Here is a 22,584-nt window from a genome sequence, read left to right on the forward strand (position 1 = left end):
ATAGGGGGCAGTATTTTCACGTCCAGATGAAAAGCGTGCCCAAAGTAAACTGCATGCTACTCAGGCCCAGAAGCTAGGATATGCATATAACTGGTAGATTTGGAAACAAAAGGAAAACACTCTAAAGTTTCTAAAACTGTTAAAATAATGTCTGTGGGTATAACAGAACTGATTTGGCAGGCAAAACGCAGAGGACAAACCATCCAGGGGGAAAGAAAATTGAGGTCATAGTATTTCCCAATGGTTTTCTATGGGATACCCTATTTAATAGGAACCTGGTTGCAGTTCATATGGCTTCCACTAGATGTCAACAGTCTTTAGAAATTGTTCAATGTTTTTCTTTTGAGAAATTAAGAAGTATGGCTGTTCTTTGTAAGTGTCACTCCAGGTGGATGCTACTGTTTGGTGTGCGTGAACTGGAACGCGCTTCACGTTGTTTTTATCCGGTATTGGAAACAGTTTATCCCGTCTTATATTTTATCGACTATTTACGTTTTAGGATACCTGAGGTTGGATTAGGAACGTTGTTTGAAATGTTTGGACCAAGTTAACAGGTAACTTATTAGGTTATTTGTAGTCATGTTGGGTGAGTTGGAACCGGTGTATTTCTGAATCAAACGCACCAAATAAATAGACTTTTTGGGGATATAAAGAAGGAATTTATCGAACAAAACGACCATTCATTGTGTCACTGAGACATTTGGGATTGTAAAAAGAAGAAGATCTTCAAAGGTAAGCATTTATTATATCGTTATTTCTGACTTTTGTGTAGCCACCTGCCTGGTTGAAAATAATTTTCATGTGCTTGTATGCGGGGCGCTGTCCTCAGATAATCGCATGGTCTGCTTTCACCGTAAAGCCTTTTTGAAATATGACACTGCGGCTGGATTAACAAGAAGTTAAGCTTTATTTTGATGAATCTTGAATATTGATATTTCTGTAGTTTGAATTTGGCGCTCTGCAATTTCACTGGATGTTGTCAAATCGATCCCGCTAAAGGTATTGGCGCGCGAAGCGATCACTAACAGGTTACATAGGTTTTTGAAGGGTTCTCCTATGGGGACAGCTGAAGAAACCTTTAAGGTTCTAGATAGCACATTTTTTTCAAAGAGTGTAGAGACGGGTGCATTGTTTTACAAAAAAATAAAGAAGAGGGCCAGGAAGGAAACAAAGTGAGGTAGATATGTTGTTTGTAGTTGAAAGATGGACTGAGACCCACCTCAGTGAATTTTATCTCCTTCTTGTTGACCACCCTGGAGGGGGTGGGGTTGCCCCTGCGGTAGACCAGTCTCTGACCATTCCCGGTCAGAATCACATCTGGTTTCTCCTCAGGCTCAGTCTCCCCGCGGGCCAGAGTGTAACGCACCTTGTACTTCAGTGAGCCTCCATAGGAGTCAATCTAAATATACATACAGTCTCTGTATTAACAACACTGTTATATACTGTATATCTGGCAAAGCTCTGACTAAGGCAGTGAGGCTGAAACTGATTATGGTCAAAAGCAGTGTGGAGTAGCTTCTTTCCTTTGAATATGACTTCAACATCCCTTTCTGACGCAACACTCAGACGTGCAAGTCAATTTCATTTATAATTCATATAACTTCAAATAGGAGTTATCTTGCTAGTATAAGCTAATTTCAACATGGTGTCACATTGAGCAATTGGAGAAACGGAGAGCAGGAGAGATGCTGTACCTTGTTGCCCAGAAACTGGCGGGGAAGCGTCCAATAGGAGTCCAGGATGAGGAAGCGTCGTGATAGGTCGACCAGCTGGAACTCCTCCTCCTCAGGGTTTATGAGGAGCTGAGTGGAGGAGAGAGGAGGGGTGCCTGGTCTAGAAGGGTACGTCACGTTCACTCCTAGAGATAGGGAAGAAGGCAGGGTGTTATGGAGGGAGATAAGGAGAGAGACATATGAAGTAAGAGAGAGTTTTATCATATCAGTAATCACATTCATATTATGCATGCATAAAAAATTTTTAAAAAAGCGTAAAAAGTTTTTTAAAGTTCAGTTCAATCAATTGTTGGCGCGGCAGGTAGCCTAGCGGTTAGAGCGTTGGACTAGTAACCGAAAGGTTGCAAGATCGTATCCCAGAGCTGACAAGGTGAAAATCTGTCGTTCTGCCCCTGAAGAAGGCAGTTAACCCACTGTTCCTAGGCCATAATTGAAAATAAGAATTTGTTCTTAACTGACTTGCCTAGTTAGATAAAGGTAAAAACTTTTTTACAGATGTCTTGACGTTTTCACAAAATATTTAGGAACGTAAAATTCCATCAACTTTGTCATGTGTATTTATTTCATACAGGCATTTGTATTTAGTGCGGTCCAGGTACCTTTGAAGTCGTCCTCGTCAGTGAAGCGCAGGTTGATCTGGTTGCGGTAGCGGCCGGTGGTTCCACAGTTCTTGGTGATGCCGAAGCAGAAGCAGGAGATACAACGTCCCTCCACACTGAAGTGACCGTCTGGACAGTTTCCTGGTGACGATGACAGAGAGGATGACAAAACTGGACGAAAGGACAGCACGGTGCAAATAGGCAACATAGAAGAGACAGACATATAACAGGCAAAAAGGTGCAGACAGACATGAACCATTTTAGGAAATTCATATATTCACGTTATGTTCTTATACAAAATAATGTAACGAAATAGCCTTTAAAATGATCTAGCTGATCCCAGAGGTGAGTAGTATACAAACACTGTACCTGATTCCCACTTTAGGGCCAACCCGAATATTACCATACTTTCTAGCATGCTTACAGCAGATATGGTGGAACCATGCATAACCAGGCCAGCTCAGTCCAGTTTTGCTTGTTTTGGCCTTATATGGGGAATCAGCCTATCCAGTACATACCTGGTTTCTGTGTGAGGCTGAGCACCCCGTCAGGGATACCAAACACAAGGCCTTTGGCGTTGATGGCCTCACAGGTGTACGCCCCCTGGTCCGCCTCCTTTACGTCACGGATGGTCAGGGTGCCACCCCCATTCTCACTGGTCATTGAGATCCTGGGAAGGCAGATACATTTAAAACTTGTAGTGTATTTGAGGTTTAAGAAGGCTTCTGCTGAAGTTTATAATATCCACTTTGAAATTTCCCCTTATGAAATATGTATCAACTCTTACAAAAATGTCCATGAATTACAAACCACATTCAAAAACAAATCCCAACTACCCAACCTCAATGTAAAAGGGCCGTGGTTTATTTGGCTACTCAGTCTCTTTAGTGAGAAACAAAAATTATGGAAAGTCAGAAAAATAAACTATTTTCCATGGATGCACATCCCAAAAGCTCCAGTCACCACAGTGTGAATGGAACCTGAGTCACTGCACTGGTTATCTCCCCCAGCGGGATCTGGTTCCAGCGCTCTGCGCATTACGCCTCCGAGGGAGTACGATGGAGCAGCGGCGGGGTGCCAGGGATTCCTGCTTCAATTAAGCCTCTACCTGGCCACCATTCGGCCGGGTCCCTCGGACGAGGATAGCGTGAATGTCCTCATCACCTGCCTCACGGGTAGAGCCCTGGAGTGGGCCAATGCTGTTTGGAACGGGCCCGACTCAGCGAAGGGCAACTACCCGGAGTTCACCCGCCGTTTCCGGGCCGTGTTCGATCACCCTCCGGAAGGCCGAGCGGCGGGTGAGAGGTTGTTCCATCTAAGGCAGGGGACGAAGAGCGCGCAGGACTTCGCGCTGGATTTCCGGACCTTGGCCGATGGAGCAGGGTGGAATGACAGGGCCCTGATAGACCAGTACCGGTGTAGCCTGAGAGAGGACGTCCGCAGGGAGCTGGCTTGTCGGCATACAACGCTTAGCCTGGATGAACTGATAGACTTGTCGATCCAGTTAGACCATCTGCTCGCGGACGTTCTGAAGGGGTCCTGTTCGTTCCACCTCCTGACCCTCCCGCTCCTATCCCGATGGAGCTAGGAGGGGCCGCGTCCAGGGAGATCGGAGGAGGAGGCTCCTCCTGTACCAGTTGTGGCCGGAGAGGGCACACTTCCGGTCGGTGCTGGAGGAGTTCATCTAGGAGTCGAGAGGGCAGGCAGAACACTCCTCGGTCACCCCAGGTGAGTAAGCACCACACTCTCCCAGAGTTTCCTGTTGGTCACATGTTTGTATTAATTTGTTTCCTCAAATTTTTTCCCTCTCTCCAGCATAAGGCGCTAGTAGATTCAGGCACAGCTGGGAACTTTATAGATCGCGGACTCGCTCAGAGGTTGAGGATTCCGTTAGTAAAAGTAGACCCCCCTTTTCCCGTGCACTCTTTAGATAGTCGACCATTAGGGTCAGGGCTGGTCAGGGAAGCCACAATTCCTTTGGAGATGATTACGCAGGGGAATCATAAGGAGCGAATTAGTCTGTTCCGTATCGATTCACCTGTGTTTCCGGTGGTGCTGGGGATTCCCTGGCTGGCTATTCACAATCCGACTATTTCGTGGAAACAGGGAACTCTCCAGGGGTGGTCTGATGAGTGTTCAGGCAGGTGTGTAGGGGTTTCCATCGGTGCGACAACGGTGGAGAGTCCAGACCAGGTTTCCACCGTGCGCATTCCCGCTGAGTATGCCGATTTGGCTATCGCTTTCAGTAAAAAGAAAGCGACCCAATTACCACCCCATCGACAGGGGGATTGTGTGATAAACCTCCAGGTAAACGCTGCACTTCCCAGGAGTCATGTGTATCCTTTATCCCAGGAGGAGACGTTGGCTATGGAAACATATATCACCGAGGCTCTGGGACAGGGATATATTCGGCCCTCCATGTCACCCGTATCCTCGAGTTTCTTTTTTGTGAAGAAAAAGGATGGTGGTTTGCGTCCGTGTATTGATTATCGAGGTCTAAATTCCATCACGGTTTTAGTTACCCACTACCTCTCATTGCTACGGCAGTGCAGTCATTTCACGGAGCGCAGTTCTTCACGAAACTAGACCTCAGGAGTGCGTATAATCTGGTGCGTATTCGGGGGGAGATGAGTGGAAAACTACATTTAGCACTACATCTGGCCATTATGAGTACCTCGTCATGCCATACGGGTTAAAGAATGCTCCAGCTATCTTTCAATCTTTTGTGGATGAGATTCTCAGAGACCTGCACGGACAGGGTGTGATAGTGTGTATTGACGATAGTTTGATCTACTCCGCTACACGCACAGCGCATGTGTCTTTGGTGCGCAAGGTTCTTGGACGACTGCTGGAGCATGACCTGTATGTGAAGGCGGAGAAATGTGAGTTTTCCAAACAAGCCGTTTCCTTCCTGGGTTATCGCATTTCCAGCTCGGGGGTGGTAATGGAGGGTGACCGCGTCAAGGCTGTGCGTAATTGGCCGACTCCAACCACGGTAAAGGAGGTGCAGCGGTTCTTAGGGTTTGCCAATTACTACCGGAGGTTTATCCGGGGTTTTGGTCAAGTAGCAGCTCCTATCACATCACTGCTGAAGGGGGGGCCGGTGCGTTTGCAGTGGTCAGCAGAGGCGGACAGAGCTTTCCGTAGGTTGAAGGCGCTGTTCACTGAGGCGCCGGTGTTGGCGCATCCGGACCCTTCATTGGCGTTCATAGTAGAGGTGGACGCATCCGAAGCTGGGGTTGGAGCGGTACTCTCACAGCGCTCGGGTGTGCCACCGAAGCTCCGCCTCTGTGCTTTTTTTCTCGAAGAAGCTCGGGCCAGCGGAGCGGAATTATGATGTGGGGGACAGGGAGTTGTTGGCTATGGTTAAGGCCCTGAAGGTGTGGAGACACTGGCTTGAGGGGGCTAAGCACTCTTTCCTTATCTGGACTGACCACCGTAACCTGGAGTATATCCGATCAGCTAGGAGACTGAATCCTCGTCAGGCAAGATGGGCCATGTATTTCACCAGATTTCGTTTTACTATCTCGTATCGACCAGGTTCCCTCAACACTAAGGCCGACGCGCTGTCCCAACTCTATGACAGTGAGGACCGGTCCATCGATCCTACTCCCATCATTCCGGCGGCTAAGCTGGTGGCACCAGTAGTATGGGAGGTGGACGCGGACATCGAGCGGGCACTAAGGGAGGAACCTGCGCCTCCACAATGTCCGGAGGGTCGTAGGTACGTGCCGCTCGCTGTTCGTGATCAATTGATTCGATGGGCTCATAGTCTACCCTCGTCGGGTCACCCAGGTATTTCTAGGACAGTGCAAAGTCTTAGGAGGAAGTACTGGTGGCCCACCTTGGTGAGGGATGTACGATTCTATGTCTCCTCCTGTTCGGTGTGCGCCCAGAGTAAGGCTCCTAGGCACATGCCACGAGGGAAATTACAACCCCTCCCCGTTCCACAACGGCCGTGGACCCATCTATCGGTGGATTTTCTTACTGACCTTCCCCCCTCTCAGGGGAACACTACGATCCTGGTCGTTGTGGATCGGTTCTCTAAGTCCTGCCGTCTTATTCCATTGCCCGGTCTCCCTACGGCCCTGCCGACTGCGGAAGCCCTTTTCACCCATGTCTTCCGGCATTACGGGGTGCCCGAGGATATAGTTTCTGATCGGGGTCCCCAGTTTACCTCCCGTGTGTGGGCATTTATGGAACGTCTGGGGGTCTCGGTCAGCCTGACCTCAGGGTATCACCCGGAGAGTAATGGGCAGGTGGAGAGAGTGAACCAGGAGGTGGGTAGGTTTCTGCGGTCGTATTGCCAGGACCGGCCAGGGGAGTGGGCGAGATACATCCCCTGGGCAGAAATGGCCCAGAACTCACTAAGCCACTCCTCTACCAACATGTCACCATTTGAGTGTGTGTTGGGGTACCAGCCGGTCCTGGCACCATGGCATCAGAGCCAGACTGAGGCTCCTGCGGTGGAGGAGTGGGTGCAGCGCTCTAAGGAGACCTGGAGGGCCGTCCAGGAGTCATTACACCAAGCGAGTGGACGGCAGAAGAAGAGCGCTGACCGTCACCGCAGTGAGGCCCCCGTGTTTGCACCAGGGGACAGGGTCTGGCTCTCGACCCGAAACCTGCCCCTCCGCTTGCCCTGCCGGAAGCTGGGCCCGCAGTGTGTAGGGCCATTTAAAGTCCTGAGAAGAATAAACAAGGTTTGTTATCGATTATTACTTCCTTCGTATTATCGTATTAACCCCTCGTTTCATGTGTCTCTTCTCAGGCCGGTGGTCGCTGGTCCCATGCAGGAAGGTGAGGTTCGGAGGTCCCTCCGCCCCCTCTAGACATCGAGGGGTCCCCGGCGTACACGATACGAGCTATTCTGAACTCGAAACGCCGGGAGAGGGGCTTGCAGTACCTCGTTGACTGGGAGGGGTACGGTCCGGTGGAGAGGTGCTTGGTCCCGGTGGGGGATATTCTGGATCCATCTATGTTGAGAGAATTCCATCGCCTCCATCCGGATCGGCCGGCGCCTCGACCCCTGGGTCATCCCCTGTTTCTTGTTTGGTTGTTAGGGTGGGGTTATTTAAGTTAGTTCAGCCTGCTTCTGTGTGTGCGGGCTTGTTCATCTGTATTTGTTAGAGTGGTTTGTGTTTTTGCATTTTCTGTTTTTTTCGCTGTCCTTTATTTTCTTCACGTGTTGTTCGCCTGATTTTTTGTTTGTGTGATTTTCTGTACATTAAAGCGTGTTTTTCCCGTATCCTTTGCTCTCTGCGCCTGACTTCACACCTATTCACTCATTTACCGTTACAAATTCACATTTCCTGTTGCTGCAGGATAATTTTCCTGCTGTAGCAAACTGGCTCAAATTAAAATCCTACATGTGTATACATTGCATACATTACATCGATGCTTCAATCAAATAAAATACAGAAGGCTGTGGTCGACTCTTCTGCAGCCAAATAGTGATGATTCACTTTTCACAGTTTTTTTATTTTTATTTATTTCACCTTTATTTAACCAGGTAGGCTAGTTGAGAACAAGTTCTCATTTGCAACTGCGACCTGGCCAAGATAAGGCATAGCAGTGTGAACAGACAACACAGAGTTACACATGGAGTAAACAATTAACAAGTCAATAACACAGTAGAAAAAAGGGGAGTCTATATATACATTGTGTGCAAAAGGCATGAGAAGGTAGGCAAATAATTACAATTATGCAGATTAACACTGGAGTGATAAATGATCAGATGGTTATGTAAAGGTAGAGATATTGGCGTGCAAAAGAGCAGAAAAATAAATAAATAAAAACAGTATGGGGATGAGGTAGGTGAAAATGGGTGGGCTATTTACCAATAGACTATGTACAGCTGCAGCGATCGGTTAGCTGCTCAGATAGCAGATGTTTGAAGTTGGTGAGGGAGATAAAAGTCTCCAACTTCAGTGATTTTTGCAATTCGTTCCAATCACAGGCAGCAGAGAACTGGAACGAAAGGCGGCCAAATGAGGTGTTGGCTTTAGGGATGATCAGTGAGATACACCTGCTGGAGCGCGTGCTACGGATGGGTGTTGCCATCGTAACCAGTGAACTGAGATAAGGCGGAGCTTTACCTAGCATGGACTTGTAGATGAGCTGGAGCCAGTGGGTCTGGCGACGAATATGTAGCGAGGGCCAGCCGATTAGAGCATACAAGTCGCAGTGGTGGGTGGTATAAGGTGCTTTAGTGACAAAACGGATGGCACTGTGATAAACTGCATCCAGTTTGCTGAGTAGAGTGTTGGAAGCAATTAACACAAGTGTCTAAAGGGCTTTCAGAGGACAAAGAATATTCTGACTCTAAATATATTTTCTGAACAGACACATTGCTATATGAACCGCCATACTCTCCTCAACTTTAAGCTTTCAGTATGGTATGTTTTAATAGTGATTGAAATAGTTAAACATGCACTATGCAGAAATCGCTCCACCATTTATTTCCTGCTTTCTAAAACTCTAATAATCCACCTAATTTCAGTTTATGTAACAAAACAAGCAAGTATAGTGTAGAGAATCATTGTACCATCTAAACCACTGTGAAATATATTTTCCAAAAATATAGTATTTTCAGCTGTTTGAAGCTGGTGTACAAAACCAAAAGTAAAACAAAACTTCAGAACGGTAAGCATCAATATAGTGCAAATAGAACAGAGCTACCGCGTCTCAGACTTGCTTGCAATGACAGATCTATAACACACATTTCTATGTGAATTTGGTCGGGCCGACATCAAAAAGTTACATATTGCAGCTTTAACTCTCCGATAGGAATATTATTTTGACGGATTATATATAACTTTACTGTATAACACAAACAGCCAATCAATGAATGCACAGTAAACTGAGTTATCTGTTATTGCACATTGCGAAAATCATTTTCCACTTAGAGATCATTAACGCAAAGCCACAAAGCAATAATTGAATAACTCAATAATTAATGACAGATGACTGGCCTGTAGATCGGATATATGACTGAGCTTAAACAGCAATGAATGAAATGCTGCATTTTGTGGGCTGACAAGATTGGATAGCGGACAAATCCTCACTCATTTCAAAATCTTCACGGTCTGTTTCCAATCAATTATACGGAAGACTCATTTTACACAATTCCCTAAATTAAACCCAGCATTTCTTTCCAGAGCTATCACTGCAAAGTTCAACAATCTTGTCCATAATGGCACCAGACAGACAGAGTTTGAAGAGAAGTCACGTGTATCATGCAACAGATGGGTTCAGCACTCCACATTAAATGTTTATTTGATGCATATCAACTTATCGAATGTTTGCCAACACACACACAGAGACATTTTCAAATGCAACTTAACATTCCATGTATTCAGGCTGGGGCCATTGGCTTAAATGCCTCACTAAGTTTATGATAAGAGGTGTTATGGGCTGAACCAGAGAAGGATGAGGACTGTACCAACTCACCTGCCACTGACAGGGATATGGCCCCAGTTGAGCCTCCAGGTGATGATGGGGGTAGGAACACCCACCGCCACACAGTTAAAGGTCACCGTCTCCCCCCGCACTGCCTGAATGGACTCCTCTGGGGGACTGGTCACCGTTGGAGGAGCTTAAAGGCAAAGTTACGAGAAAACAAAGATGAGCATCTATAAAGCCAAGTATGCAGGCACTGTGGGATGCATGATGGCACACACACATTCAAAAACAAATCCCAACTACCCAACCTCAATGTAAAAGGGCCGTGGTTTATTTGGCTACTCAGTCTCTTTAGTGAGAAACAAAAATTATGGAAAGTCAGAAAAATAAACTATTTTCCATGGATGCACATCCCAAAAGCTCCAGTCACCACAGTGTGAATGGAACCGGAGTCACTGCACTGGTTATGGTACAAAGGATGACTATACAAGACAGACACACAGAGGCTTACACAGAAAGAGGGGAAGTTGGGGGTCAGATGGGGTTTTGAGAGAGAGAGAACGTGAGAGAGAGGAGGTAGAGAAAGAAAGAGTGAGAATAGTGTATGGGTGAGAGAGAGAAAGAGAGACATACTATACATGATGTGTGAGAGAGAGAGATAAAGAGAGAAAGAGAGAGATAAAGAGAGAAAGAAAGAGAGAAAGAGAGAGAGTGATAAAGAGTGAGAGAGAGAAAGAGAGAAATAAAGCGACAGAGACCAAGATAGAGAGAGAGAGCGAGAGAGAGAGAGATAGAGAGAAATAGAGAGATAAAGAAACAGAGAGAGAGAGAGAGAGAGAGAGAGAGAGAGAGAGGGAACAGAGAGACACAGACAGATAAGGTCTGGGACTTACTGCAGCCATACTCATCAGAGCGGTCTGGACAGTCTGGCTCTTCATCACACTGATAGCTGGATGGGATGCAGGTGCGGTCACTGAGGCACACAAACTGCTCTGGGGCACACGTGTCACCTGGACCTCTGGTGGCTGGAGAACCAGAAGAGATGGAAAATCACTTTGTCATTAATCATTTTAGCATTTGTTTCCACAGAGTTCAAAAGGAGTTTGAAAAAGATGTGAATCATTCTGAAATGAACTCGTTTTGCTTCAGACCAACCAACAGGAGTGCTGACTTACGGCAGTCTGTCTCGTCTGAGTTGTCCTCGCAGTCGTTGTCTCCATCGCAGCGCCACAGCTTGAGAGCACAGCGGCCGTTCTTACATTTGAACTCATTTGGTTCACAGGGAGAGGGAGTGCCTGGAGACAGACATAGAGCCAGGATCAGTGGAGTACTTCAATCAGACACCTTGATCAGGTGTGTTTGCATTAAGCAGATGCAAAACGTTGTGTCTGATCGTGATTGTGTGTATGTGTGTATATCTGGGTTTCTGTTAGGAAATGTGGCGCCTTTCATTTTAATTTACTGGACATTTATGAAATGTACCAGATCCCTATGCATTGGTTGCGCAACCTGATTAGGGCATCCACCCACTGTGCTTAGAATGCCAGAAATGGTACATTTGATGGTAAATCACATTTAGTGTATGGTTTATATTAACAGAACATGCAACTCCGATGCAACGGCATGCGTCATTCTTTCCGAATTCTGCTGAGAAATTTGAAGATGTTAGAATACAAATGCAGCGCGTCCATATAGGGGAAGCTTTCCCTAAAGTAAACTGAATTTCCAAAATTATATAGCCTAAATAGCTTACTCCTGTCCATACATAAATACATAAAATAATTCAAAATACTGTAGGCTACTACACCAGAAAGCAAGGTGACAAAGGATAATTAGTGTAAATCACACAGCCTACAGTCGGAAGGGCCCACAATTTGGGCAGGGCGCGCTGCACATACAAAAAGATTGTTGAGTTGTGACTGTCAGTGAGATCCAGTCACATATATGGGAATATTTACAAATACAATCACGGAAAAACTGTTTGGAAAGCGAAATGATCATTGCTGTAAGTAGAAGACAATGAAAAGTCTCCAATCTGACTTTTAACTATCAAAATAACATTGGCCATATCCCCGGTGATGGTTAGTGTGCATATTCACTGTCTTTATCATTGGGTCAGTGCCACATTTGTTTGTTTTTGGACAATCATCTCCTCCTGCAGGTTAGACGGACGTCATGTTGTATTTGTGTTTCCCCTTTTCGTAGGCCCAGAGTAGGCTACCTTGTCATTTATGTCGTATTAAAAAAATATATGCTAATGTCTCCAGTCATATAAAACGGAGTAGAATTACATGAAATGTGTTTATAAAAGGCCAACATTTTTCTGTGATACAGCCTGCCTGCTCTACGCCACTACGCACTCCATTCAACAGTGTGAATACTTATTTTAACTTAATATAATACATCAATAAAATCAATTTAGCCTCAAGTAAATAATGAAACATGTTCAATTTGGTTTAAACAATGCAAAAACAAAGTGTTGGAGAAGAAAGTAAAAGTGCAATATGTGCCATGTAAGAAAGCTAATGTTTAAGTTCCTTGCTCAGAACATGAGAACATATGAAAGCTGGTGGTTTCTTTTAACATGAGACTTCAATATTCCCAGGTAAGAAGTTTTAGGTTGTAGTTATTATAGGAATTTTAGGACTATTTCTCTCTCTACCATTTGTATTTCATTAACCTTTGACTATTGGATGTTCTTACAGGCACTTTAGTATTGCCAGTGTAACAGTATAGCTTCAGTCCCTCTCCTCGCTCCTCCCTGGGCTCAAACCAGGAACACATCGACAACAGCCACCCTCGAAGCAGCGTTACCCATGCAGAGCAAGGGGAACAACCACTCCAAGTCTCAGAGCGAGTGACGTTTGAAACGCTATTAGCGCGCACACCGTTAACTAGCTAGCAATTTCACTTTGGTTACACCAGCCTCATCTCGGGAGTTGATAGGCTTGAAGTCATAAACAGCGCAATGCTTGACACACAACGAAGAGCTGCTGGCAAAACGCACGAAAGTGCTGTTTGAATGAATGCTTACGAGCCTGCTGCTGCCTACCACCGCTCAGTCAGATACTTGTATGCTTGTATGCTTGTATGCTCAGTCAGATTATATGCAATGCAGGACACGCTAAATAAACTAGTAATATCATCAACCATGTGTAGTTAACTAGTGATTATGATTGATTGAAACATTTTTATAAGATAAGTTTAATGCTAGCTAGCAACTTACCTTGGCTTACTGCATTCGTGTAACAGACAGTCTCCTTGTGGAGTGCAACGAGAGGCAGGTGGTTATAGCGTTGGACTAGTTAACTGTAAAGTAGCAAGATTGGATCCCCCGAGCTGACAGGGTGAAAATCTGTCTTTCTGCCCCTGAACGAGGAAGTTAACCCACCGTTCCTAGGCCGTCATTGAAAATAAGAATGTGTTCTAAACTGACTTGCCTAGTTAAATAAAGATTCAATAATGGTGTAAAAAAATAAAATAATACGGCCAAATCGGTGTCCAAAAATACAGATTTCTGATTGTAATGAAAACTTGAAATAAATACGCCATTCCGATTAATCGGTCGACCTCTATTACGTAAGCCTGCAAATGCCAGGATGCATGGAATGCTTTATCATAAAGGTGCATTTTTATGGTGAAAATTTGCTTCCCCAAACTTGAAACCCAGGCGCCGCCTCTATGTTAGAATAACTGTCAGCATTTACTTATCCTCAGCCAACAAGACTAGTAACGAACAGCAAAATCACTAGCCTATGCCAATCCACTAACCCCCATGGTAGAAAAGTTGACCTATTCTATTGGTCAGCTTGTCGTTCTTTGCGAGAAAGAAATAGATCCCAAATTCATACAACCAGTAGGCCTAGACTACATCCCCCATTTTTTTTAAAACAATGAGACTCATGCAACCGATCAGAAGTTTAGCTTCAAATGTTGATAAACGATTATTTCTTCCCATTACCAGCTCAGCAATGCGCACAAGACAGTAGGCTAAGCGTGAATGTTCGTTCCATAATGCATTTAGCGGACAACACCATTGTGAGGGGTTTCATATGACAGAGATGAAAATATCCATTTGAAAAGTAGAAAGAAGGAAATCTAAAGATGCAACAACCAGCATGGGTTGTTAATATGACTAGGATTGTTCCTTTTGGCTTCTGGACAATGAAAGAAAGTTGATTTGAAAACCAATAGAATATGAGAGAAAAAGTCTACTTGTTTCAATGGCATATGGAAGTCTTTATAAAAGGCTACTTGTTTCAATGGCATATTGAAGTCTTTATAAAAGCCTACTTGTTTCAATGGCATATTGAAGTCTTTATAAAAGCCTACTTGTTTCAATGGCATATTGAAGTCTTTATAAAAGCCTACTTGTTTCAATGGCATATTGAAGTCTTTATAAAAGCCTACTTGTTTCAATGGCATATTGAAGTCTTTATAAAAGGCTACTTGTTTCAATGGCATATTGAAGTCTTTATAAAAGTCTACTTGTTTCAATGGCATATTGAAGTCTTCATAAAAGCCTAATTGTTTCAATGGCATATGGAAGTCTTTATAAAAGTCTACTTGTTTCAATGGCATATGGAAGTCTTTATAAAAGTCTACTTGTTTCAATGGCATATTGAAGTCTTTATAAAAGGCTACTTGTTTCAATGGCATATGGAAGTCTTTATAAAAGGCTACTTGTTTCAATGGCATATTGAAGTCTTTATAAAAGGCTACATGTTTCAATGGCATATGGAAGTCTTTATAAAAGTGTACTTGTTTCAATGGCATATTGAAGTCTTTATAAAAGCCTACTTGTTTCAATGGCATATTGAAGTCTTTATAAAAGGCTACTTGTTTCAATGGCATATGGAAGTCTTTATAAAAGTCTACTTGTTTCAATGGCATATGGAAGTCTTTATAAAAGGCTACTTGTTTCAATGGCATATGGAAGTCTTTATAAAAGTCTACTTGTTTCAATGGCATATTGAAGTCTTTATAAAAGGCTACTTGTTTCAATGGTATATGGAAGTCTTTATAAAAGGCTACTTGTTTCAATGGCATATTGAAGTCTTTATAAAAGGCTACTTGTTTCAATGGCATATGGAAGTCTTTATAAAAGCCTACTTGTTTCAATGGCATATTGAAGTCTTTATAAAAGCCTACTTGTTTCAATGGCATATGGAAGTCTTTATAAAAGCCTACTTGTTTCAATGGCATATTGAAGTCTTTATAAAAGCCTAATTGTTTCAATGGCATATGGAAGTCTTTATAAAAGGCTACTTGTTTCAATGGAATATTGAAGTCTTTATAAAAGGCTACTTGTTTCAATGGCATATTGAAGTCTTTATAAAAGGCTACTTGTTTCAATGGCATATTGAAGTCTTTATAAAAGGCTACTTGTTTCAATGGCATATTGAAGTCTTTATAAAAGGCTACTTGTTTCAATGGCATATTGAAGTCTTTATAAAAGGCTACTTGTTTCAATGGCATATGGAAGTCTTTATAAAAGGCTACTTGTTTCAATGGCATATTGAAGTCTTTATAAAAGGCTACTTGTTTCAAAGGCATATGGAAGTCTTTATAAAAGCCTACTTGTTTCAATGGCATATTGAAGTCTTTATAAAAGCCTACTTGTTTCAATGGCATATGGAAGTCTTTATAAAAGCCTACTTGTTTCAATGGCATATTGAAGTCTTTATAAAAGCCTAATTGTTTCAATGGCATATTGAAGTCTTTATAAAAGCCTACTTGTTTCAATGGCATATTGAAGTCTTTATAAAAGGCTACTTGTTTCAATGGCATATGGAAGTCTTTATAAAAGGCTACTTGTTTCAATGGCATATTGAAGTCTTTATAAAAGTCTACTTGTTTCAATGGCATTTTGAAGTCTTTATAAAAGGCTACTTGTTTCAATGGCATTTTGAAGTCTTTATAAAAGGCTACTTGTATCAAAGGCATATGGAAGTCTTTATGAAATAATAGTCTACAGGTTTGGTTAGGTTTAGGCTAGGTTAGGTAAGACATGTCTCAAAATATGTAGTAAAACGTTCAGGTTTCAAACAATTGAGTTGATGTTTTCAAAATGCATACTGTCTCCAGCTCAATGTGAAGTGGTGTGTGACACGCTGAAGCCTGTCTGGATGCCTTCAATTTACCAGTTGAGAAAAAGAAAAAGTAGGCCTAGCTCTTTTAAATTGTGACCATGTTTTTTTTTTTTTTTTTACACGTGATTGCCTTTAGAATTGTTGTGCAATGATTGAGCTTATTAAAGCACATGTTTCACTCCAGCAGCAACAAACGGCTGTTTGATGAGCTGTAGCAGCATCTCCCATGCTAAATAGACAGCTATTTCAATCAATGAATAGGCTAAAATGCATTATTTTGCAATGTGATTGTTTTTCTTCTCCTGGACAATTGACCGGCGGCAATTTTATTTATTGGCTTTTCATTTGTTTTATCGGACAAAAGCCGTCTATTACCGGCTAACAGAAACACTGGTGTGTGTATATACACGCGTGCCTGCGTGTATGTACTTTGAAGTATTAGTGGTTGCCAATAAGTGCTTACCGCATCTGAACTCATCGCTGCCATCAGAGCAGTCTCTCTCTCCGTCACAGAGGTAGTCTCTGGGGACACACTCCCCATTCTGACAGGTGGCCTGGTCCACTTTGCAGGGCCCTGGGGGACCAGGGGGGCGTGGGGGTTTCTTGATGGGGATGGTGGTGGGAGGAGTGGGGGTAACTGCAACAGGACGGATCTTATCTGAAAACCAACAGATCTGTTAAAGACCGATGATCCAGAGGCGAATCCTAACTTCCACCTAACTTACATTGTCACTTTGTCATGCATTGATGCCAATAGAAGACTAAGTGAAAATTCAACTAAAGTGAACATTTGAGTTGACTCTCTCGTTAGGTTACAAAGACATGTTCAATTAAATGCTTGAGTCAACCATCTAGTCACAGCACAGATCCAGATCCATTCCATACCATGCAACTCACCACAATCCAGCTCATCACTCATGTCATTGCAATCAGGTCTGTTGTCACACAGGTACTCCAGAGGGATGCACCCCCCATCACGACACGTGTGCTCATCCTTCATGCACGGCCGAAGGTCTGGGACCACTGAGAGACGGGTGGGTTCAAAGGTCAGACATGCACAACACAACCTTCCTCGGTGGAGGCTGGTGTCACTTTAAATTGAAGGATGGGCTCATTGTCATGGCTGGAATGGAATACATGGAATGGTATCAGAATGGAATTCCATCATTCCATTCCAGTTATTACTATGAGCCATCCTCCTTTCACCAGCCTCCAATGACCATCCTGGGTCACTGCGGGTCGTTCTGGGGCCTGGGGCAAACAGTCTAACAGCTACCGTACCGGAGGTGGGACATGGCCATAACGTAATGGAGATCCTTCTGAAGAAACTCTGAAGACTTTTTTTCCTTTGCAAATAGCAATATCTGTATTGTAACTCATGCCATACAGTTCTCTTGGGCAGTGCAAAACCAAAACGTTGTCAGACCTCTGCTTCAGGTGCACACATGCATAATATTCCTGCATGAACTCTTAACAGATTCTCAATGACCTAATCGTCATCCTGTTCATCATCACCATCCACAAATAGCTGCATTCTGCATTCTACACACACTACAGAACAGTCATGTCACTTCTACAGCAGCTCTAGCAGTCTCCGTGCAGCAGGCATTGGTCCAGACCTGGGTTAAAATACTATTTTTCTACTATTCTATTGACTCCATTGCGCCAGGCAAGCTCAGTCAAACCCAGCTAAAGTGTTTGAAATGATTTCCAATAGCATTGAACCCAGGTCGGCATGGTACAGTACAAACCTGGCACAGCCATGGGGTTCACAGGGGGCAGAGCTAGAAACCAGAGAGACAAGTTAAGGACACTACCTATGATTACCTAGCCCTCCTTTTCTTTCTTTCCATATTTTATTGGTTTATTGACAGAAGTAGGTATGATTGAAGGGGAGACATATAGAGGGGAAAAAGTGAACACAAAAAATCGCCTTTTCTAGCATGATGCCTTGGGCTGGCTAGTCTAGCTTCATTGAAAGATTGTAATAAGATATGATAAATAAAGACTACCCTAGCTATGAGATCAGACCTATTTGTTCACTTACGACTTCCTAAAATGGATGCCGTAATTTAGACATCTTCCTAATCTGGATGCTGTATATTTGGCCATGTCAGCATCCTGGAAAGTCCTTACATTGCGGAGTATATATTATCCCCTGTGGTCCTTACCTTCTCCCAGGCGTCTGAACTGGAAGCCCTGGACAGAGGTAATGTAGGAGGCGATGGTTCCCTCCTTCACCACTCCATAGAGCACGTTGCGGATCTGATTGTCATTGTTGTTGTAGTCAGAGCCCACGTCAAGCTCTACAAACACATCCACCCCATCCTGCCTCAGCATCTTCCTACACACAGGCCAGGACAGAACAGATGTTTTTTTAGAGAGGGACGCGGTGACGATAACGGTACAGTGCTCCAGGTTTAGATAAACGTGGGTTGGGGCATATCATCCTTTTATCTAATGTAAGAACATTGATTAGTTACACTCAGCTTACAACAGTGTTTGGTGGACCAACCAGATGAGTATAAGCTGAAGCCTAAGCATTAGCATTAGCTCTGGGAGCAGTCTTCAGATCTCAGACAAGGTTACTCATCATGTGAGCATGGTTCATTAAACCACCTTTGTTACACCCAGGCTAAAATAAGTCAAGTAAGTAAAAGTAAGACTGGTGGGGTTTCATCAACAGTAGCTGAAGATGATCAGTCATCTCACTTGATGAGGACCACATTGACAGTCTGGATGCCTGGGATCTTGTTGTACTCCGACTCCAACTGTAGAAGGAGAAAACATTTACTTAGATGGGTACAAACCAGCAGAGATGCATTTTTGGCTACATGTTTTAACAAATAGAACAACTTTCCTAACAAGTGCTCTAACATATGATGTAGAGTAGTATATGATACAAATCAAATCTAAGTTTATTTGTCGCGTGCGCCGAATATAACAGGTGTAGTAGACCTTACAGTGAAATGCTTACTTACAGGCTCTAACCAATAGTGCAAAAAATGTATTAGGTGAACAATAGGTAAGTAAAGAAATAAAACAACAGTAAAAAGACAGGCTATACATGAGTATATTGACTCAAATTATCTACAGTATATGGCCTGATCCGCAATCAATACCGTTGTGTGGCAGACATGACGTGGCAGTGGAATGCAAGGTGTGAGAATCCTGCCCTGGCCTGTGTAAAGTTTACAGCCCTTGTGGGGAGGGAGGGTTAGGCGTACCGCTTAATGTACACAGTATACAGTATGTTCTGGAATAAGCCTAACACATACAGTCCTCAAATTCTAATCTGGGCCTCAAAGCCAGTTCCACTGCTTTTGTTGTTAATTCTTCCCCTATAAACAGGGACAGATTTAGACCTGGGACAACAGGTGGGTGCAATTAATGATCAGCTAGAACAGAAAAGCAGCAATAGTCCGGATTTGAATACCCGTGGTATATATATAGTATATATGGTTCTGGAATAGACCTACCGTGTCCACCACCGCGTCAGAGATCTCCTGGAAAGACAGTGAGGTGATGTCCTCCATGTCAGGCCTGTACACAATGGAGTCTGTGAAGTTCACCAGAGCTCTGTAGTACGCTGGAACACAGAGAGAGACAATGGTTAGTTAGACACACAGGAACCACAGCATGAACATTTATACTAATTTTTCAGCAACATAATGTACACAAAGCGACATTTACATGGGACCTTTGGTGGTGTTGCCTTATTCAAAATGAAATGAGAATCAAACTTGAATAATGTTTGGGACAAATGTCCCTCAGGGAGGCCTTTGGTTCAATGTTTGGAGAAAGAAATTCACCAAACATAACTGTGGTTAAATTCAGAGCCATGTACAAATGATGGGGTCTATTTCCATATCTCAATTGTGGTCTGTACTAAAACTGACAACTGTACCACTTATAGAGGACGCTTGAACAACAGGAACAAGTTAGATGTACACATGCACACATACCGTACGCCCACACATATACACGCCACAGGAGGTTGGTGGCACCTTAATTGGGGAGGACGGGCTCGTGGTAATGGCTGGAGCGGAATCTGTGGAATGGTAGCAAATACATCAAACACATGGTTTCCATGTTTGATGCCATTCCACGCTCCATTCCAGCCATTATTATGAGCCATCCTCCCCTCAGCAGCCTCCACTGATACACACACAAACACACCTTCTGTCTATAACACACATGAGCACGTCAGACAGATGTCAACACTCGTCACACAAATACACACACATAGCCATAAGTGTGGACGATCTCACACAAGTACAATTACACTGTCAGCCAAGGTGTGTCAGCCAAGGTGGGTCACTCACTGCCTTGCTAGCTACACTTTTATTCACAGTGAAAAGGTGACATCACAGTTAGAGTTAGACACTGAAAAAGAGGGGAGCCCCTAGCCCCGCCCTAGCCCCGCCCCAGCCTAGCCCCGCCCCAGCCCTGCCCTAGCCCCGTCCCAGCCCTAACCCAGGCAGTAGAATTACTATGCCAACGGCTGCAGTGAAAAATGCTCAAGTGAGTGATTCTGGAGGTGGGCCTCAACATTCCCTTTCCCTTCACAAAGTCAAGCACACCAGATGGGACAGAGAGGCTGGAGCATGGGCTCTACTGCCTATGGAGAACAGAGTTAGCGAAGATAACCTGACCTGGCTCTATGAGTTAAGTAGGGCATGCTGGTCATAATATAGAGGCTGTACTATCCATAGTGGTGTTCTACGGTCGATTTATGCAGCTTTAAAAATGTCATGTTTCTGTAGGCTACTGTCACTGCTGTCTGCAAAGCCTAAGGAAGGTTAACCATTTTGCAACTTCGTATCCTTTTTGTCTTATTATTATTACATGATCTATAATAGGGTCTATTTTTATTGCATATCTATTTCCGTTCTAAGACATCGTCTCTCATACGACTCACAAATACACATCCTTTAAATAGCCCAGGCAGACCCCCCCTCAGGGTGCACCTATTCTCACTCCTCTGACAACCGTGTTGAGCTGGCCTGGGTCTGCCAGCTTTTGTTCTGCTTGGCCTCGATCTGGTATGGTCCGGGTTGGGGGAAGGAAGTCAATATTTGTGTTCTTTCTTACAGTCAGTTGCTACTTGCCATGGCTATATTGACGAGTCATGTTTTATGTGGGCATACCGTGAGCTGGGGCCTCAACCAAACACACGGACATGCACACTTCCTCCCTCTCCCTCTCTGTGGAATCACTAATTACATATTGCTAGACAATGTGTTGCTGTTGACAATGACAGCGTGCATTCATTACGCTTTAGGAACCCTGCTGTTTGATTAAAAGTTGGATTAAGAGTGCCACACGCACACTTGTGCACACATACGCACGCACACACACACACGTGTACGCACACGCACATGCACACACAGAGGCTGCCCCATACATCCATTGTGTTGAGGCCCTGGGGTTCTGATAGTGATTGTGCCAGTGACAGGACAGGCTGGCTGGAAGGCAGCTGTGTCATTATGTCTAGTGGTGAGAAGCTGCCTTCGAATTACAGCAGAATATTGGCACAAGCTGGCCTGGTTCCTCCAAGACGCCTTCCACTTCTTGTGAGGAAAGGCCTTTATTTGTTGAAGAGGGAACTGAAAAGATTTGGTATAAAAACCCACACAATGGGCTGACTACTGTATGTAGTGTAGAATCGCAGGCGTCAGCAGTGTGACATGGACATGGTCGACTGTGTTGGCTGTTCCACAAAGTCAATCAGCGGGCTAAAGGATATTGTACAGTTTGAAAACAGTACCAGAAGACATGCAACATCAAAATGGCTGATTAAAAAGCCTCATTTTACCCGTCGCTAATCTAATCACTTCAATGTGCACTCGCTTGGCCCTGCAGCGAACAGACACACACACACAGTAACAGACATTAGACCTGTCTCCTCTGAGCTTGCCGCTCTGACGACACGTTACGGCCTGGCGAGCGCACTCAGTACCCATGATTCTTTGGTTACAGTGTAGGGCTGTGCCCTTAACGCTAACGAGGGCTCTCTCTTCATCTCTCTGCATCCCTCTCTCTCTCTCTCTCTCTCTCTCTCTCTCTCTCCCTCCCTCTCTCTTCCCTCTCCGAGGAGCATTCTGCTGATCGCCACTCACTTTTTCCATCGGGGGAAATCCCCCGTCAAGCACCACCAAGGATGAAGAAATTGCCTGCTGAGAGTGAGCGCGGGGGAGAAGAAAAAAAAGGAGCCTGGAAAAATTCCATTCCAAACTCTTAATTCACAAACGTATTTAGCTATTAAAGCTGTTCAGTAGAACTGTGATGGCTTTGTAAGGCGGACCGGGCCCCCTCTGAACACACAGAGGCCTGTAGCAGGAGACAAAGAGCTGATTGAGCCGTGCGCCCAGCCTGGCCTTTAAAGCCCAACCGCTTTCAGCCCGACCTTCAACCCCACTTCTTTCCTCCCTCCCCACCAGCACCAGCGCCTATGGCAGGGGAGAGGGGGAGAGGGGGAGAGAGAGAAAGAGGGGCAGAGAGAAAGAGAGAGAATGGGAGAGAGGGGAAGAGAGGGCGAAAAAGAGAGAAAGAGAGAAAGACAGAGTGAGCAAGACCACAAGAACAAGGCCCAAGTCGTATTACACATCCCACCAGGGACCAGACGATACTAGACCCTCTATTTCTCTTGTCTCTCTCTCCAAGGGGTCTAGGAAGGCCAATGTGGGGTGGTGTGGGGCTGTGTGGGAAAGAGGGACTCTTTGTCAGCTTTGGCTTTTAGAGAGGAACCTCTGCTAC

General features: G+C 44.4%; 1 protein-coding gene across 17 annotated transcripts in view; it reads right to left on the bottom strand.

Annotated features, from left to right (window-relative positions):
• The window catches only part of hspg2 (heparan sulfate proteoglycan 2), a 200,218-nt gene that overhangs the window by 85,270 nt on the left and 92,364 nt on the right, over window positions 1-22,584 (bottom strand). For 12 of the 17 annotated variants that reach the window (XM_036988586.1, XM_036988593.1, XM_036988587.1 and 9 more), the window contains exons 4-16: window positions 19,305-19,414; window positions 18,538-18,596; window positions 17,997-18,169; window positions 17,577-17,609; window positions 16,723-16,848; window positions 16,289-16,483; window positions 10,909-11,028; window positions 10,627-10,758; window positions 9,782-9,926; window positions 2,851-3,002; window positions 2,333-2,503; window positions 1,695-1,858; window positions 1,220-1,399 (exon numbers count right to left, since the gene is read on the bottom strand). In XM_036988586.1, coding sequence (XP_036844481.1) covers window positions 1,220-1,399; window positions 1,695-1,858; window positions 2,333-2,503; window positions 2,851-3,002; window positions 9,782-9,926; window positions 10,627-10,758; window positions 10,909-11,028; window positions 16,289-16,483; window positions 16,723-16,848; window positions 17,577-17,609; window positions 17,997-18,169; window positions 18,538-18,596; window positions 19,305-19,414 — 1,760 coding nt within the window. The remainder of the gene's footprint in view (window positions 1-1,219; window positions 1,400-1,694; window positions 1,859-2,332; window positions 2,504-2,850; window positions 3,003-9,781; window positions 9,927-10,626; window positions 10,759-10,908; window positions 11,029-16,288; window positions 16,484-16,722; window positions 16,849-17,576; window positions 17,610-17,996; window positions 18,170-18,537; window positions 18,597-19,304; window positions 19,415-22,584) is intronic. The other 5 variants (XM_036988584.1, XM_036988598.1, XM_036988597.1 and 2 more) reach the window with 3 other exon arrangements.

This window comes from Oncorhynchus mykiss, chromosome 9, assembly GCF_013265735.2.
Source record: "Oncorhynchus mykiss isolate Arlee chromosome 9, USDA_OmykA_1.1, whole genome shotgun sequence".
Lineage (NCBI taxonomy): Eukaryota > Metazoa > Chordata > Actinopteri > Salmoniformes > Salmonidae > Oncorhynchus > Oncorhynchus mykiss.